Raw genomic sequence first — 18585 nt, 5'->3', positions numbered from 1 at the left:
GATGCTGTGTATGTGTTATCCAACAGAAATGACTCCTTTGAAATAAAGTAAATCTTCGGCTTTTTGTTCTGTTGGTGTGATTAAAAGCAAACAAATACAAAATTTAAAAACACAACAAAAAAGATTTGAGTTCCAAATAGAGCGTTTTCTTTAAGAGGCATGAAAAGCAACTATTGTTGTGTTACAGTGTTAAAATACTCAGTTTTCTTTGACAAAAATGTGTACTGTGTAAGCCTTGCAAAAAAACAAAATGAAGAAGAAGCCTGCTCTATGGCATTTGAATTTTTATAAAGGTTTCCTTGTGCCAAATAAGTGCAAAGATTTAATTTACTATTAAAATCCATAAGCATATGTTATAGTTCCAGATGAATTATTTTGTCATCAAGTGACTTTGATCTTCAGTGTCAATATTTATATTTAGATTAATTTTTATAAATGAAAATATTTTAATGGTTTAAGAAAATGAGGCCAATAGGACCATATCTTTGATGACTTCTGAAAGTATGCTTGCCTTCATGTTATATGCACATTGCCAAGAATTACTGTCAAGAGAAATGATAAAGAAGTAAAAGTCATTTACGGAAATAATGTCTGTGTGTGTGTGTGTGTGTGTGTGTGTTTTGGTTAGAGAAGAGTGGGAGTGAAGAAGGGGTAGTCATTGGAGGGGCCAAGATTCAAAGCCACGGTGACCCCACACCCCATGTTCCTTCCAGTTACACCACTCACCTCTCCATTGCTTGTTCTCCTGAGAACAGAATTTCCCAGGGCCACCTCCACTGAGTGGTCACTCAGGTAACTAGCAGTTCTCAAAGCAGGGAGGAGGGGCAGTGTGATTTTGTGCCTCAGGGGACATTGTCGCAACTTGGTGGGGGCAGGGCATGTGCATAGTGGATAGCGGCCAGGGATGCTGCTAAACACCCTACAGTGAGCAGGACAGCCCCCCACAGCAAAGAGTTATCCAAGTCAAAATGTCAGTGGTGCCAAGTTTGAGAACCCTGGGTGAGACCCTGGAGGGAAGCCTGGACATCAGTGGAAAAGCCCCTGCCCACCTCTGCAGGGACTGCGTAGCTGAGTGAGAAGCAAGGCAGTGACTCTCCCAGAGTCTTGCACAGGCTCAGAGGCAGTTGTTGGTCCTCTGAGGCTGGCCTGCCCAGACACTGGCCCTGCCATCCCCAGACGGGACTAGGAACCCACCACTAAGCTGAAATGAATGAGGGAATAAAATATGAATAGAAGCCAAGAGCAGCAACATGAATGGACCTAGAGATTATCATACTAAGTGAAGTCAGACAGAAAGACAAATATAATATGATATTACTTATATATGGAATCTGAAACAATGATACAAATTAACTTACTTACAAAACAGAAACAGACTCACAGACATAGAAAACAAACTTATGGTTCCCGAAGGGGAAAGGAGGGAGGGATAAATTAGGAGTTTGGGATTAACAGATACATACCACTATATACAAAATCGATAAAGAACAAGGACTTACTGTATAACACAGGGAACTATATTCAATATCTTGTAATAACCTATAATGGAAAAGAATCTGAAGCTGTACACCTGAAAGTAACACAATATTGCAAATCAACTATAGTTTAAAAAAAGAAGAAGAGGAAGAAGGGGGAGAAGAAGAAGGGAAAGAAGGGGAAGAAGGGGAGGAGGGGGAGGAAGAGGAGGAGGAGGAAGAAGAAGAAGAAGAAGGAGAAGGAGGAGAAGGAGAGGAAGAGGAAGTAGGAGGAGGAGGAGGAGGAGAAGAAGAAGAGGAAGAGGAAGACAAAGGAGAAGGAGGGGGAGGGGGAAGAGGAGGGGGAGGGGGAGAGGAGGGGGAGGGGGAGAGGAGGGGGAGGGGGAGGAGGAGGAGAAGAAGGAGAAGAAGGAGAAGAAGAAGAAGAAGGAGAAGAAGGAGAAGGAGAAGGGGAAGGAGAAGGAGAAGAAGCCAAGAGCCTCCTCTGCCTGATAGGCTAATGCAGTAATACTCAAGCTTGAGTGGGCATCAGAATCCCCTGCAAAAACACAGATCATGGGATAAATCCAGTCATCCCCGTCCTCAGTTTACCTTTGTCTACACTACCATTAATGTGCCTGGCACAATAACGTTTGCTAAACATTCATAACAAACAAGCTAACACTTAGGTTGGTGGGGCATTTCAGATGGGGCTGGCTGGGAGAACAACACTAGGAGACCCTCTGAGATCCTCTTCAGGCAACATTTCTGGACCAAGAATTCCTGACTTCTCTACCCACCCAACCCCCAGACCGTATTCCCACAGGACAGCAAGACATGGAAGACAGCCAAGAGGGTCCAGCCACACTCCAGTTACCCGAGCATTCAGCCTCCCTAACCCAGAAGCCCAAAAAGCTTGTATTGAGCAGCCAATCTGCATCAACACTCCGAGTATTCAAGAGAACTGGTTTGGGTCAACAATTTGAGTGTCAAGAGTGATGGGCAGCTACACTCATAGAAAGTTTACAGCTCTTCTTGCTTCTGGCGTAAATAGGAACAGAGTAAAGACAGTATTTTCCCCTAAGAAATAGGTGCTCGATTTGCCATGACAAAAAAAAAAAAAAATGTGAACCAATATTCACAGCATTTGAAGGCTGCCAGGAAACACTAGGCTCTACTCTTTGATATTCCACACACCAGCTCTGTGGCTTATCACCTCATCTGTAAAATGGGGTTAAAATATATTCCTCATGGTGTTGTTAAAAGGGTCATTGAGGTAACACATGAGAAAACTCTCAGCAGAATGTTTGATAACTATGGGTCCTCAATACTGGTTTCCTCCTTTTTCTCTTGGAATAAGAAAATCATTCGAATATCAGCACCATGATTTATTTTGCAAAATGCTGTGCCTCAATTTTTGTACTCATAGTAGAAGAGATTATTGTGCTGCAAATATTCACTCCCTTAACCCCCAAACTCTGGGAGGAGTGCACTACCTCACCCCACTGACGTTGGGCTTGGCCATGTGACTTGCCTTATGGTTGGTGGAGCACACTTCTCTGTCTTCTGGCTGCTATTACAAAATACCAAAGACTGGGAAGTTTATAAACCACAAAAATTAATTTCTCACTGTTCTGGAGGCTGGGAGTCCAAGATCAGAGTGCCAGCACGGTCAGGTTGTGGTGGAAGCCTGTTGCAGACTTCTCACTGTGTCGCCACATGGCGAGGGATCTCTCTGGAGCCTCTTTTAAAAGTGCACTAATCCCAGTCATGAGGGTGGAGCCCTCCTGACCTAATCACCTCCCAAAGGCCTTACCTCCTAATATCATCATTTTAGGGGTTAGGTTTCAAAGCATGAATTTTGAGGGGACACAAACATTCAGACCATAGCATTATCCAACCCTTGGTTTGGATTTGACCATGTAACTTGCTTTGGCTAATGAGATGTTAGAAAAAGAGCTACATAAGGGGCTTGAAATATATTTATGGAGTTGGGTTTGTCCACTTATATTTGCCATTCACTATGAGCACAAGCCACAGGCAGCCCACTGGTCCAAGGAACAGACTCAGATCGAACCTACAGCCAAGCTGAGCTGAGCCCAGCAGAGATCATCAAAGCCACCCCAGCCAACCTGTAGACATGACAGCAAGAATAAATCATTGTTCTTTTAAAACATTGAGTTTGGGAGTGGTTTATTATGCAGTAATAGCTAACTGATACACTACGTGAAAAATTAGTTTTATAACCTTAGATTAATCCTTGTGTTAGTGATGAAATGAAGATGAGTGAATATCAAAAGTAAAATCACTTGCCAATATAAAGGATGTATAAGCAACTATTGAGCTACTTGTTTTTGACCTTCCATGATATATTAAACTTCTGTTACATTTTTTGGAAGCATCTCTCTCTTTGTGTGTGTGTGTGTGTGTGTGTGTGTGTGTGTGTTGATCTTTCACAAAGGGTCCTGTATTCATTGAAATTTTTGACAAAACTTTAAAGTACAGGAGGCATTTGGTACATTCCTTTAAAAATAACTTTCCAAATGACAGCCACTCTATTTTCTCCCAGGGGAAGTATTTCCCATACAAAATTTGCATTTTACAGAACAGTTGGTTGTGTGAGCCTTCTGTCTCTGCAATTGAGTTATAATTATGATAAAGTGCAGGTAAATGGAGTTGCATTTTAAAGAGCTTTCAAGGGACTGGAAAACTTTAATATCCACTTCAAATGTTGGAAACCTCAAAGAAGTTATTCAGAAGGATCCAGTTGGGTAGAATCAAGTCCTCGAATATAGAAATATATGTTTTATAAAGTTATCATGTTTGATAAAGATGAAAGATTAAAGGCAGTGCTTCTCAAACTTTAACGTGCAAATTCTGATTCAGCAGGCCTGGTGGGGCCCATGATGCGGCATTTCTAACAAGCTTCCGGATGATGCTGATGTGCTGGTCATACTTTGAGTAGCACAGTTTGATAGAGTCCCTCAGAGGGTCCCCTGCAGGATTGAGGTCCAGGTACCCACAGCAGTAACCTGTTCATTAGTGCTTCTTTTGTGACTTTTCTCCCTTCATTCTCTCACATTCCCCGTCCCTCAGCATGTACCCTGGGGGTCACCTCCCAAATGAACTACTCAACACAGAATCTCCTTTGGGGAAACCCCAAACTAAGACATCCCCTGCACTGCATGTACATGTTTGATTATCTTTCTCCTGCATTGACCTGAAAGCTTCTTGAGGAAGTGGGCTCCATTCATCCCATGCAGAGCCTGGCACAGAGCAGGTGCTTGAAACAAATTTGGTTCACCTAGGCTGGCCACGGTGGTCCTAGCTTTAGACTATGGTTACCATGCCCAAGCAACTCAACTGAAGATGGTGCCCAACAGGCACCCTCATGCCCATCCTGGGGCTGGGGGTGAGCATCCTCCCAACACCGAAGTGTATAGGAGGGATCTCAACACCAAGATGGAGAAGCAAAAGGCTCTCCCAAACCTCTACTTCACCCTCCCCCCTTTTCTAAAGACAGTTGAGCAACCCCAGGTAGCAGTGAACGGTCCAGGCACCTGCTGCCCAGAATCCAAAAGCACAAGCCCCTGTATCCACAGATGCTCAAGACCTGCAGGCCCCAGTGAGACACCAGTAACTTTGGCTTAGTTTAGCGGGTCTCTTAAAACACTGTCTCTAAGCCGTCCAAGAGCTAACACAGAGTTCTTGGGTGCCATCACTCCTTCCTGCCATCACTGATAAGGCAGGGAAGACGTTGAGATGCTCACGTTTTTCACTGACTTCTTTGAACAAAACCCACGTGCTCAGCCAAGAACCATTTTTTCTCTGTGTGAATCTCTCTCCTTCATCCTTTGCCCATGAAAAGCCAGAACTTGGGGAACTCAAAGGTTAGAAGAGCAGTTTCCAAAGTGGGGTACAGACTACACAAGGGGTACAGAAGATGGTCCACTGAGGTCATGGGAAAGAACAATTAGTCCTTTTACTTATACTCATTTTTTATCTGGAAGTAAGATTTACCAATATTAAATATATGGATAGATGAAAGTACATGTAAGTAATTTATAAATGAATATGCATATTTTGGGGGTGCATTGTCAAACAGTTTTTACTGGTGGGATGTGTGGCCCAAAAAGTTTAAAGACCACCTACTAGTTAGAAAACCTCGTAAACTTCTGATGACTCAAATTCCCCCTCCAGCTAGTCCCCATCGTCACCCCTGTCAGGGACAATGCTAACTCTCAAGATCAAACCCAGTGGTTAAAGGGCAGCTGCAAGAAGGGCAGAGGTGAGGAGGTTATCCAGAGAGCCCCGATCTATTGGTTGAGCCCTGAAATGAGTGTTGTTCCATCCCTTTAGGGAAAAGCTTTCTGTCAGTGTTGCCTGTTTCCCTTGCTCTCCTCCCCAGCCCAGGGAGGAAATGTCTACTTACTACCCAACTACCCTAACTGAACTCCCGAGAGACATCAAGTTATCGTTGCCTGGAAACAACCCAGTGGGCAGCCTTGAGGAGTGGGGATTTCCAATAAAGTTTCCTTGTGGCTCTTTGAAGTGGACAAAGTTAAATCTCTGCTTGTAGAGCCAGGTGAGCCAGGCTGTGAGCCAGGTGGACCAGGTAACAGCCCCCTCCTCTATCCAGCCTTGCCTTCCTTTGTATCATAGTGCCCAGAACGAGCCAGCCAGGTAGGCGCAGTTTACAGACCCAGCAACCTGAGAGCCTCTGGGAAGTCTACTTGCGCAGGAAAAGTGCACCAAACAGCCCCCGCACTCCTGTCAACTCGTAAGATCTTCCATGAGTCCAGGAGAGTCTGTCCTCTGCTGTCATCATAGCAAATCTGGGGAGTATGCCTTTGGCACCTCCCAGACAGTGCCACCAAGTTCACGGAGTTCTCAGCTTTGTACTTGCTCAGGGAGAGACAGGACTGGGGGCCTGGGGGCCTCAGACTGTAAGAGCTGCCTTCTCTTCCATGTACTGTGTATAGCAAATGACAAGGGGCAGTGCTGGCCCAGGGCCAGGATATGCCCCAACCATGAGGTGCTAGGTGTCAAGGCGACAGGATGAAAAGTCATGTAATTGCTGTCCTCATTCACTGCAATGTGGTAATTACTTAATTGAAGATTAATTGAAAGGGCTATTTGCCGGCAGTGGTGGTGGTGTTTCCCATTTCACTTCTATGTTCAACATGCCCTTTCTTGCTTCCCAGTAATGACATAATTTGCACTTTCAAGACTGTCCTTTCTGATTTATTCTTCCCTATTATTTCATTCATTTCATGACAAACCAATGGGAAGTCAGAAAAAGATTTTCATCTTTAAAAGGAAAAGGCTGGACAAGTATTCTTTGCCCTAATAAATGCAGACCATGTGTCATGAATGCTCTACCACCGAAAACAGACTCTATGAATCAGCGCTTCCACCCTGTTTGTAATTTGGGTCTTTGTAGAACCATCCTGGTGATGAATGAGTTGCTGTCCTCAGTCTGGCAGAACAGAGGTTCTTCTTTGTCTTTAAATGACACTGTTATTGTCTTTTCTGTGACCAGTAGCAATTCTTCCTAGTGACCCTGGTCTGTTGAAATTTTGACTGTCTGTGGTACAACAGCTCTGCTGATGCCACTTGGCCAGTTGTCAGCTTGGTGCCCATTGATCATTGAACTGTCTAATGACAAAGAAGTAAGTCACCCAGCCTTGACTTGAAGCAGTTAGGATTCTGTTCCCCTGGCCCCCACTCTGTCTTTGATTGCAGGGGAAAATGGGTGTCCTGGCTAATGCTAAAAAGACAGATCTAAATGTGGTTGGAAAGTCTGTTCCAGGCATCGTCAGAGCTGGGCTGTAATGCTGGATAATTCTGGACCATAGCTCCTGGTAGGGCCCTATCTACCCTCTGTGGGTCACAAACCATTAAAACTAGGAACTTTCTCAACTCTGCATCTTCCCACATTATATTCAGTCCTCTGGAATGCCTCCCTCTGACTTTGAAAACTCCTACCCATCCTTTAAGAAGGCTCAGTTCAAAAGTCACGTCCTCTCTGGTGGTTCCTGACCTCTCCCCAGCCCAGGAGAATCCTAGTGTAGCCCAGATGGTTGGAGGTAAGAGTAGGCTCCATGCCACGAAAAATCTAGGTTCAAATCTACACTGCTTCAAACCCCTAATTCTATGTCCCTTAAAGCCCAAAGACTTTCCCAAAAGCCTGTGAATTTGTGCTTATGGAGATCAACGGTTTTGCATCCTTATTGCAGCCTCTGTTTTGTATTGCATCAATCCAGAAGGGAAGTTTAACCCTTTCACCATTTGCACTTAAAACAACAGCAACAACTAAGAGATCAACCAGCCCTGTAGTAGACCTCACTGAAGGGCTGATGGGCAGCAGGAGTTGGCAGAGGCTGGGAGTGGGGGAGAAGTCGGGGAGCAGGGGCATATAGCATATCACCTAGTAGCTGAAAATCTAACTTAAACTTTCCTGTTCCTCAAAAGTCTTTTTCCCAAACAATAGTGGGCTCCCCCCACAGCACCAGTCTCCTCCTGTGCCCTGACTCCTCGCCTTTGACCTACAGAATGGCGTGGCCAACTCCTAGGGCCTCTCTGATGCCCTGACCCCACTGAAAACTCAGGGCATAAGTGTCCCACTTTCTGCCCCAATCACTTACCCAGAGACAGTTCTCTACCTGCGCAGAGCACTGGGACTCACTGTTAAGATATCATTTCCCACCTAGTTACATGACCCACCCCTTCATTTGTATATAGAGCATTTTGCGTGTTTCCCTATTTTCATCCCATTCATACAGATATATATCATTTATGTGCATGTCTGGATTGCTATGGTGCATTTTGTCTAATTCATGATTCGTGGTGAGACACTGAAAAGTTCAGAAGGGAAGTGACCTGAGCAGATTTGTGAATTTTTAGTGTAAGGAACATATTGTATCAGGGCAAAGAGACTGTAGATAGACAAATTAGGAGACTTCCTATAGAGTCCAGGAAGAAATCAAGACAGCTTAGATTAGGACAGTGAGGAAGGAGAATTTTGTTGGATCCAGAAGACATTTTGGAGGCAAAAACGGGATTTTGGAATTGGTTGGATACGGATAGTGAAAAAGATTGAAGTGCGAAGGATGCATGCAGACCTCTGGCTGGTTCTATTCATTGAGCTGGGGGCTGGGGAAGGAAGACTCCTTTTTGGATATGTTTGATTTGAGATGTTGGCCAAGTGGAGAGGTCTGGGAGGTGGGTGGATCCACAATTGTAGAGATCAGCCTGGAGTTAAAGATCAGAAAGTTGTTGGGACCTGGATGGAGCTAGAAGCTGTGCCTACGGATGGGATCACTGATGGAGCTTATAAAATAGGATAAGGACCGAGGGCCCTGGCCCTGTAGAACTGGACCGGCAGAGGGAAGAGCAGTCAGAAAGGTAGAAGGAAAATCAGAACAGAATCATGTCTCAGGAAACAAGGAAGTGTAAAAAGGAAGTGAATGAGTGGCTACTGAGCAGTCAAGTAGTATAAAGACTGGAAGACATCAGGGCTCTGATTGCGTGACTGGATTGCACTAACCAATACAGAAATGGAAGCACAAGGTTGAGCAGAATCTCGATAAAAGGATCAAGTTGGGTCACATTGAGTTTAAGGTGCTTCTGGGACATCCTGATGGCGATAACCACGTGAAGATTATAAACACACATTCACTCACTGAATTCAGCAACATGTCTTAGTGTCTAGGCTTTGCCAGGCTGGTACCCGGCACTAGATAGGTAGAAAGAAAGATACAATCCTGCTCTCTGGAAGCTTGCAGTCTAGGAAAGGAAATAAGACACAGAATTAATGATGTTGGCATGCCTTTAGAGGAGGATGCACAATCAGGAGTGGGCAGTGTTGTATTTCCCAGAGATAGGCTGGGCGGGTTGGGGGGGCGGGGGTCAAAGATCTGTGTTGAGCATCTCAAATCCACGAGTCTGGCTTGTTCTCTGTTCTTTCCTGTTCCTTCACAGCTCCTTCATGGTGCCTTTTGTTCCTTTATTTTGACTGAATGACACATTTGGGGTTTGGAAAATGTGTTCCTGCTGCAAAAGAACTTGGATTCCCTATGATCTTGAGCATCTGTATTACACCCTGAGGCTCTGAACTGTGTGGGTGGAAAGGATACTCAGAGTTCCCTGGGGTGCTGTCATACAGAGTGAAGTAAGTCAGAAAGAGAAAAACAAATACAGTATGCTAACACATATATATGGAACCTAAGGAAAAAAAAAAAAAAGGCCATGAAGAACCTAGTGGCAAGATGGGAATAAAGACACAGACCTACTAGAGAATGGACTTGAGGATATGGGGAGGGGGAGGGGTGAGATGTGACAGGGTGAGAGAGTGTCATGGACATATATACACTACCAAATGTACAATAGATAGCTAGTGGGAAGCAGCCGCATAGCACAGGGAGATCAGCTCGGTGCTTTGTGACCACCTAGAGGGGTGGGATGGGGGGGGTGGGATGGGGAGGGAGATGCAAGAGGGAAGAGATATGGGAACATATGTATATGTATAACTGATTCACTTTGTTATAAAGCAGAAACTAACACACCATTGTAAAGCAATTATACTTCAATAAAGATGTTTAAAAAAAAAAAAAAAAAAAGACTACACATGCTGCGACTTCCCTGGTGGTGCAGTGGTTAAGAAGCCGCCTGCCAATGCAGGGGACACGGGTTCGAGCCCTGGTCCGGGAAGATCCCACATGCCACAGAGCAACTAAGCCCATGTGCCACAACTACTGAGCCTGTGCTCTATAGCCTGCGAGCCACAACTACTGAGCCCGTGTGCCACAACTACTGAAGCCCGTGCTCCTAGAGCCTGTGCTCCACAACAAGAGAAGCCACCGCAATGAGAAGCCCGCGCACCACAACGAAGAGTAGCCCCTGCTTGCCGCAACTAGAGAAAGCCTGCGTGCAGCAACAAAGACCCAATGCAGCCAAAAATAAATAAATTTATTTTAAAAAAAAGAAAGAATACACATGCCATATATCTGGAGAAAACTCTAATTCGAAAAGATACACACATCCCAATGTTCATAGCAGCGCTATTCACCATAGCTAAGACATGGAAGCAACATAAATGTCCATCGACAAATGAATGAGTAAAGAAAATGTGGTACATATATACAATGAAATATTACTCAGCCATTAAAAAAGAATGAAATAATGCCATTTGTGGCAACATGGATGGACCTAGACATTATCACACTAAGTGAAGTAAGTCAGACAGAGAAAGAAATATCATATGATATCACTTACATGTGGAATCTAAAAAAAAATGATACAAATGAGCTTACTCACAAAACAGAAAGAGACTCACAGACATAGAAAACAAAATTAGGGGATTTCCCTGGTGGTGCAGTGGTTAAGAATCCGCCTGCCATTGAAGGGGACACGGGTTCGAGCCCTGGTCCGGGAAGATCCCACGTGCTGCAGAGCAACTAAGCCCGTGCACCACAACTACTGAAGCCCACGTGCCTAGAGCCCACGAGCCACAACTACTGTAGCCTGTGCACCCTAGAGCCCATGCTCCGCAACAAGAGAAGCCACCGCAGTGAGAAGTCCGTACACCACAATGAAGAGTAGTCCCCGCTCGCCACAACTAGAGAAAGCCAGAGCAGCAACAAAGACCTGACGCAGCCAAAAAATTAATTAATTAATTAATTATTTTAAAAAAGAAAACAAAATTATGGTTACCAAAGGGGAAAGGGGGGAGGTATAAATTAGGAGTATGGGATTAATAGATACACACTTGTATATATAAAATAGATAACCAACAAGGACCTACTGTATAGCACAGGGAACTATACTTAATATCTTGTAATCATATATAAGGGGAAAAAAATCTGAAAAAGAATATATATATGTGTATATATATATATATATATATATGTATGTATGTATGTATAACTGAATCACTTTGCTGTACATCTGAAACTAACACAACATTGTAAATCAACTATACCTCAATTAAAAAAAAATTTTAAGGAATACACATGCCAGCCCCCATCCCCCTTACAAAATCCTAACATTTCACACAATTCTACTCCCTAATCACCTCCCCACCCTGGCCCAAGACACTAGTGATGCTGAAAGTAGGTGTTCCTGAGTTGGAGGCTGACTCAGAGACCAAGCAGAAAGTGGAGAAGAGCGAAGAAAGGAGTGGCAATGTCCCCAGGTTTCCTGCCAAGGCTGCTGGGTCAGTGGCAGCTCCATTAGCTGAAACAGTGAGAACAGATTTGGGGATTAGAAGTACTTTCTCTTGCTCTGAAGTTTGCTCAAATTTTCGCTTGAACTGATTTTGCAATCTCCACATTTTGTAATTAGCTACCGTGAAAGACATCTAAAATGATCATTCTGAGTAACTAAAAGAGGTCCTTCATGGACTGCTTGTACCATTTCCTCCACTATTTGTAACTTAGCATTCTGGCTGTACAGCCTGGTGACTGAGTTTATGGCTAATAATTTCTAATATTTTCACAACATCCTAGCTCATGCATGAAGACAAATCTCATCCCATCTGTTTTTTCTGCTAATGGGTCAGTGATGTCCCCACAGCTAAATAATAGCAATTATATTGAAAATAACATGTTTACTTTGAAAAGCCAGATTTGGTTTTCGTGGCTGGGTAGTTTTGACAGATGCGCAACTGTTTCTAAGAGGGTGAAGGTCTTCACTCTTTTACATCTGTAAGAAAGAACCACATGGAATCCCGTTCTGCAGTTACCGTAAAAAATGCTATTGAGGATATTGTCCGTTATATTGCCTGGGGTCCTTTATTTTGGAATTATACTCCAAGAAGCAATGACATTGCCCTCCAAACTCACTGCTATTACCGACAGCTCTGCAAATTTTCATGTTTCTGTGGAGAAGTATTATTATTAAAGATGCCTAATATTCAAAGGGGGTTGAGGTGAGTTGAACTCGAGTAGATTTTCTTTCTTTTTTTTTAAATTAATTAATTAATTAATTATTTATTTTTGGCTGTGTTGGGTCTTCGTTTCTGTGCGAGGGCTTCCTCTAGCTGCGGCAAGCGGGGGCCACTCTTCATCGCGGTGCGCGGGCCTCTCACTATCGCGGCGTCTCTTGTTGCGGAGCACAGGCTTCAGACGCGCAGGCTCAGTAGTTGTGGCAAAACTCTACATTTAAATCTTTGTATATTAAATTCTGAAGCATTTACAGCAATTTAAATAATTTACTTGCTTATGAAAGGTTATCCTGGCATGTCTGGGTTAATAATATTCTTTTGGATACAGTATTGACTTGATTTGCTAATATTTTATTTAATATGTTGACAATGAATAAGAGAAACTGTTTATTTATTGTGGCTCCTGGGCTTAGTTGCTCCACGGCATGTGGGATCTTCCCAGACCAGGGCTCGAACCCGTGTCCCCTGCATTGGCCGGCAGAATCTCAACCACTGCGCCACCAGGGAAGCCCAGAGCCATCTTCTGCCTTATGGTTGCCCCTCATTGTGCCTCCTCAGAGGCCTTTGTGAGACCTGCTGCTAGATCTTGTTAATTAATGCATTAGTAAAGAAGCAATACTATGTTATCAATGTACTGTTTTTAATTTCAGTATAATAGGTTTCCTTTGTAATCCTACATGTTTTATTTCATGCACTTAAAGCATTATTCTGAGAAGGGGTCCATAGGCTTCACAAGACTGCCATGGCACAACACAAGGTTAAGAATCCCGAACTTTTAGTCTATCTCTTTGCTTCCAGAACACGAACCAAGTTTGACAATTGAGCACCTGCCTGGGTGAGCCCATTCCCATAGTCTCAGGTTTGTTCTCCTGTGTTTAGCTTGATAGGAAGATATTACTGTTCTGGTATCAATCAACCTTCTGTCAATTAACCTTCCTGTTCAAGGTTCTGTATTTAAGTTGATGGGCTCATTTTCTGGTGTGTTCGGTCGACCTGGGGGACATACGTGGCCCCCACTGGATGCCAGGCCCCTGCTGAAGGTGGGCAGTGGTTCTGAATTGTGGTCCCACACCAGTAGCATCGGCATCTCCTGGCAGCTTGTTAGATTTGCAGATTCTCGGGTTACACCCCAGACGTCCTGAAACAGAAGCTCTGGGGTCTATCAGTCTGTATTTTATTAAGCCCTAGGGGAGATGCACGTTAGAGTTTGAGAACCACCGCGCTAGGGAATCAGAGGGCAGCCCAATCCTGGGCAGGAGGCTCCCACCTCGACCCTTGGTAGGGACTAACAGGGTTCCTGCAACCGGACAAGGCGGGAGGTGAGGAGGGGAGGTGCTGAGGGGCAGCCATCAAGCCGAAAGCCGGGACTAGGGACCTTGTTCTGGTCCTGTACCCCGATTTCACTTACATTACCCAAGGCCTCGAGGGTGACTGATGGAGATTATCCCCCCCAGCACCGAACACTCGTTGCTGCCACTGTACCGCGAGAGAAGGCGAGTCAAGGGAGAGCCTGCGAGAGCGCGGGGAGTACAGCTCTACACCTGCGAGCTCTAGCCAGATGGCTCTGCAGCCCTCTGGACCCTTCCCGGGCCCGCCGCCCGCCGCCCGCCGCTGGGGGGCGCACTCCCTGCTGGGAATTGAGGTCCCGGAAGCCCGCCCGCTCCAGGTTTTCCGGGCTCTCTTGCCTCGTGAAAACCACAAGTCCCAGGGCGCCAAGCGCGGGCGGGTCACGTGGGAGGGGCGGCGGGCGCGGCTAAATAGTCTCCGTCGGCCATTTTGTCGGAGAAGCCGCAGCGCCGCCTCTTCTCTCGCGTCCTCGCATCCGTTGCTGCCGCCTCTTCCTCCGCCTCCTCCTTCGCCTCTTCCTGCCTCCTCCCGGCTTCCGCCGCCGATCCAGCCGCTTCCCAACCCCGGGGCGAAGCGTCTCCTTATTTATTTCCGTTTTCTCGCCACTACCGCCTCCTGACACGGTGATCCGGGCGGGCCCCGCAGGAATTTTATCCCCTCACCGGCCTCACACTAGTATCGCATGTCCACTATCCAGAACCTCCAATCTTTCGGTAAGAGCGGGTCGCCCCGCCGCCCCTCCCGTCCCCCCACGTCTCCTGCGCGCCTCTCGGCCGGGAGGCCGCCGCTGCCCGCCCTCGCCGGGGCCGCTCGCCGGACCCCCGCCCGGAAAGGCCCTCGGCCGCCCTCCCCGCACCCCGAGTGGGGCTTTGTCTCGGTGCCCGGAAGATGGCGACCGGGCCCCTGGCGACCCCCTCTCCGAGGACGGCCCCCGGAGCCCCGGCCGTGGGCCTCGTGCCGCCCCCTGCTCGCTCCTGGACCCTCCTGCCGCTCGCTTCTGCCCCCTGCCACCTTTGCGACCCTGTTCCGCCCCCAGACCTGCCCACTGATCACCAGGGGGACGCCGGCTCGGGCTGGGGCATCGGCGTCCATTAGCGGTCGGGGCTGTTCGTGGCTGCTCTCGGGCGCATTTAGTAAAAGATGCTGCGGATCAGGCCTCTGATCTGTTACAGGGCAGTGGGCCAGTCTTCTCTACTTGCGTAGTAATAGGTAAAATTACTCTTGATATACATATATATATCTTTTTTCGAGGCAGAGTTAGGGTTAAATGATTGGGGTGGCATCTGTGAATGTTTCTGTTGTCATCAGAATGTAATGGAGATGACGCACATTTTTATAGTGGCTCTAAAATTAAGATCTTAAAATCTCTTTTCTCTCAATAGAGGATTATGTTCAACGATAACATCTATAACAACGTTTTTCTGTTCAGGTATCAGTGGACATACCTGTTTAAAATCTCTTTTTGTGAAAGTACCTTGTAGGTTTTATTAATACCCTGCCCTTATCACTACTCCCCCACATCCCCACCTGCAGAAAGAAAGCAGAAGCACTAGAACCTTCTTTGCTTAGTTTCTAGATTGTAGCGTAGCTGTATCTGGAAATTACTGACTAAAAGATATTTTCCTGCTTTGGATTTTTTTGTATCCCTTTGCAGACCCCTTTGCTGATGCAACTAAGGGTGACGACTTACTCCCGGCAGGGACTGAGGATTACATTCATATAAGAATCCAGCAACGGAACGGCAGAAAGACACTGACTACTGTTCAGGGCATTGCAGATGATTATGACAAGAAGAAACTTGTGAAAGCTTTCAAAAAGGTAAAGGTGTTAGGAAGAAGAGATTAAACTATAGTTATTGACACACACCTCTAAATAGGATTACGGTTCACACCTTTTACTTGACCGTCAGTGTGGGTGAAAATGATTGGACCCAAGAAAACTGTGTTCATACTCTTAATTAACATCCAGATAATCTTAGGGTGAAAATATCATTGTATTTGACTCAGTTATGCTGAATCTACTTCTCCAGAAATTTGCCTGTAATGGTACTGTGATTGAACATCCCGAATACGGAGAGGTTATTCAGCTTCAAGGTGACCAAAGAAAAAACATTTGCCAGTTTCTCTTGGAGGTGAGTGATTGGGTGCTTTATGTACAACCTTGAGATTGCTTCTAAAATTGTATTTAAGGGCAATGTGAATTATTACCTACTTAGTAAAAAATCATGTGAATGAAGCACATTAGTTGTACTTACTTGGGCAGGAGTACCAGTTTATTTTGTCATTAGAATGACCTGATCATTCCTGTGTCCATTTAGGATGTTTTGTGGAATGTCAAGATATTCAAATATGTGTTGAGTTTTTGTTATTAACAGTTTATGCCACAAATACAGTGTTGCAGTCACCTATTAACAATGATTCTTTTTAATGACTGCTCTGTCTTCTTAGGGATGAATTTATGTGTTACTCAGAGTGATTCTGCTAAATTAAATTTTATTTTGCAGGTTGGCATTGTCAAGGAGGAACAGCTTAAGGTTCATGGATTCTAAAATGAACCTAAATACGTGGAGAATTTCTTGAATAATTTTGTTCTCTAAACCAAGTTTGGCTGCCTTGTGAAATGATTCTCTGCAGTAAACGGACTTTTCATTTATTTAATCATTCAAACTTCCATTCACATCTGCATGATTACAGAAAACATGGGGTATGTAGACTAGTAACACATAAGAAAATTGCAGTAAGATGGTAATGAAACCCCGTATTCATCTTAACATGTTTCCAATGGAAAATATTTTTTTTGAGTGTTTATTTGTTTATTCAGTTTATTACTTTTCACTTGATTAAATTTTTTTGTTGTATTAAACCATGTATGTTGCAGCTTAACAATAAAAAAAAAATCTATGAATCCTTTTGTGAGCAGTTAGGCTCCCAAATCTAAGCAAGTGATATACACATATAGTTTGTTTTTCATAATTGTCTCATTCTGTGTATTCTTCCCAGTTGATTTCAGATGCTGTGAAGAGCTAGAGGAGAACCTTTGTTATATATGTAATTTTGTTCTTTACTTACTTAAAAATGAGTAGAAACAGTATAAACTTAGAGCCAAGAATTTGCCAGAATGTACTGTTAAATTTTTGAAAAAAAAATGAAGCATAGTTTAAACTTACGTATTAGCACAGAGAATTATTTTATTTATTTTTATTGGTTATGTTAGTGGGGTGCCAACACAAGTCTATCCCTAAGTGCCAGACAGTAAAGTACGTTCCTGACGTAAAATAAATTTAGTCACAGGCAGTGCCCTGCAAGTGTGGGTGGGTGGGTGGTACCACTGTTCTACAGATGGAAGGCATTGGGGTTAGGGTTAACTTCCCTAGAGTGCTAGAAAGTGACGGAGTTGGGGTGCCAGCCAAGGGCTTCCAGCCAGAAAAGCCATGTTCTTTCACTAAGTCACGGTCTGGTATTCACCAGAGGAAGTAAGAGCCAAGGGCAGTGGTGCATGGGGGTTGTGGGTAGGGTGAGAAATAAGAGAATTCGCAGTTCTTAATTACAAGATTTCTGCAGCTCATCCTCTTCAGTTCCAGACTTCTGCTTTTTATTGAGCTGTGATTATTTGCTCAGTTACACAAGCTGTATCATTAAAACCATTTAGCCAAGGCAGAGAAATACATCTACAGTAGTCACCTCTTTATCCAAAGGGGATACATTCCAAGACCCCCAATGGATGTCTGAAACTGCAGATAGTATCAAACCCTATATATATTATGTTTTTTCCTATACTAAGCGGCAGATAGCATATACAGTGTGGATGCGCTGGAGAAAGGGATGAGTCATGTCTCGCCCAGATGGAGCAGAATGGTGCAAGATTCCATCTCCTCACGCTACCCAGAATAGTGCCCAATATAAAACCTATGAATTGTTTATCCCTAGAATTTTCCATCTAATTTTGTTTTGGACCATGGGTAACTGAAACTGCAGAAAGTGAAATCTCGGATAAGAAGGGAACTATTGTATAGATGTGTGCTTTTTAGCTTAATGCGGTGGGATAATGGTGTGAAAAATGTCACTGCATTCTGTACCGGCTTAACCTTTCCTCCTGTTTTGATGGTGCTGCTTTTGGAAAAACAAAATCAGCCCCCACAGAGTTTACCTCTGAAGGATACCTAAGTAATTGGTTTTGTTACATTCTCACCCCATCGTACCTCTAATCAAGAAAGACTGGGAATATTGAGAAGTGAGTACACCAGAATATAGTGCCAAATTTGGTAAGCTGATTTCTGGAAAACAGTATAATATGACCAAGAAGATCAAGCAGCGTGGGAGAGTTTTCCAACTTAATTGAGAAATCCTCACTTTTCTACCTGTAACATTTTGTAATGATTCCACCTTACATTGAGAGGTGCTGTGGAAATCGTTATGAAAATGATAAAGCAGAAGTTTACATTAACACGCACATTCAAGTGTTCCTTCATCTATGGAGATCTGAGGTAATGCCCAGAAAAGAATTGTCTGTTGAGATTGATTGAACAAGAAGGTGGACAGGACAAGGGAAACCTCATTAGATGGAAAGAAAAAGGCCCCTCCTCTTGGCCCCCACAGATAAGCTCTTGGCCATCACTTCATGTGTCAGGCCACTCCTACTAGATGGGATCAAAAGCCTTGAGTAATACTTCACTCTGGATTTTGTGAGGAGCACCTCTTTCTGATCCCTCAACCTGTGAGCCCCAGATACCTGATTGGACTTGTCACCTGTAGGGCAGTCCCCATCCTTGGAGCGAGAACAGTATCGTGCACCCTTGTCTTTGAGCAGTGCAATGGAAATAGCTACAGATTTCTGCAATTT

General features: G+C 44.5%; 1 protein-coding gene across 1 annotated transcript; it reads left to right on the top strand.

The window, feature by feature from the left end:
- Window positions 1–14175: 14175 nt before the first annotated feature.
- EIF1B (eukaryotic translation initiation factor 1B) lies at window positions 14176–16650 on the top strand. The gene is made up of 4 exons (XM_061195285.1): window positions 14176–14459; window positions 15401–15564; window positions 15776–15877; window positions 16250–16650. The coding sequence occupies exons 1-4, from the start codon at window positions 14429–14431 to the stop codon at window positions 16292–16294; spliced, it is 342 nt and encodes a 113-aa protein (XP_061051268.1). The 5' UTR covers window positions 14176–14428; the 3' UTR covers window positions 16295–16650.
- The last annotated feature ends 1935 nt before the right edge of the window (window positions 16651–18585 follow it).

The sequence above is a fragment of the Eubalaena glacialis genome, chromosome 7 (genome assembly GCF_028564815.1).
Source record: "Eubalaena glacialis isolate mEubGla1 chromosome 7, mEubGla1.1.hap2.+ XY, whole genome shotgun sequence".
Taxonomy (NCBI): Eukaryota; Metazoa; Chordata; class Mammalia; order Artiodactyla; family Balaenidae; genus Eubalaena; species Eubalaena glacialis.
The sequence above is the reverse complement of the archived record's forward strand: the minus strand, read 5'-3'. Positions and strand labels throughout refer to the sequence as shown.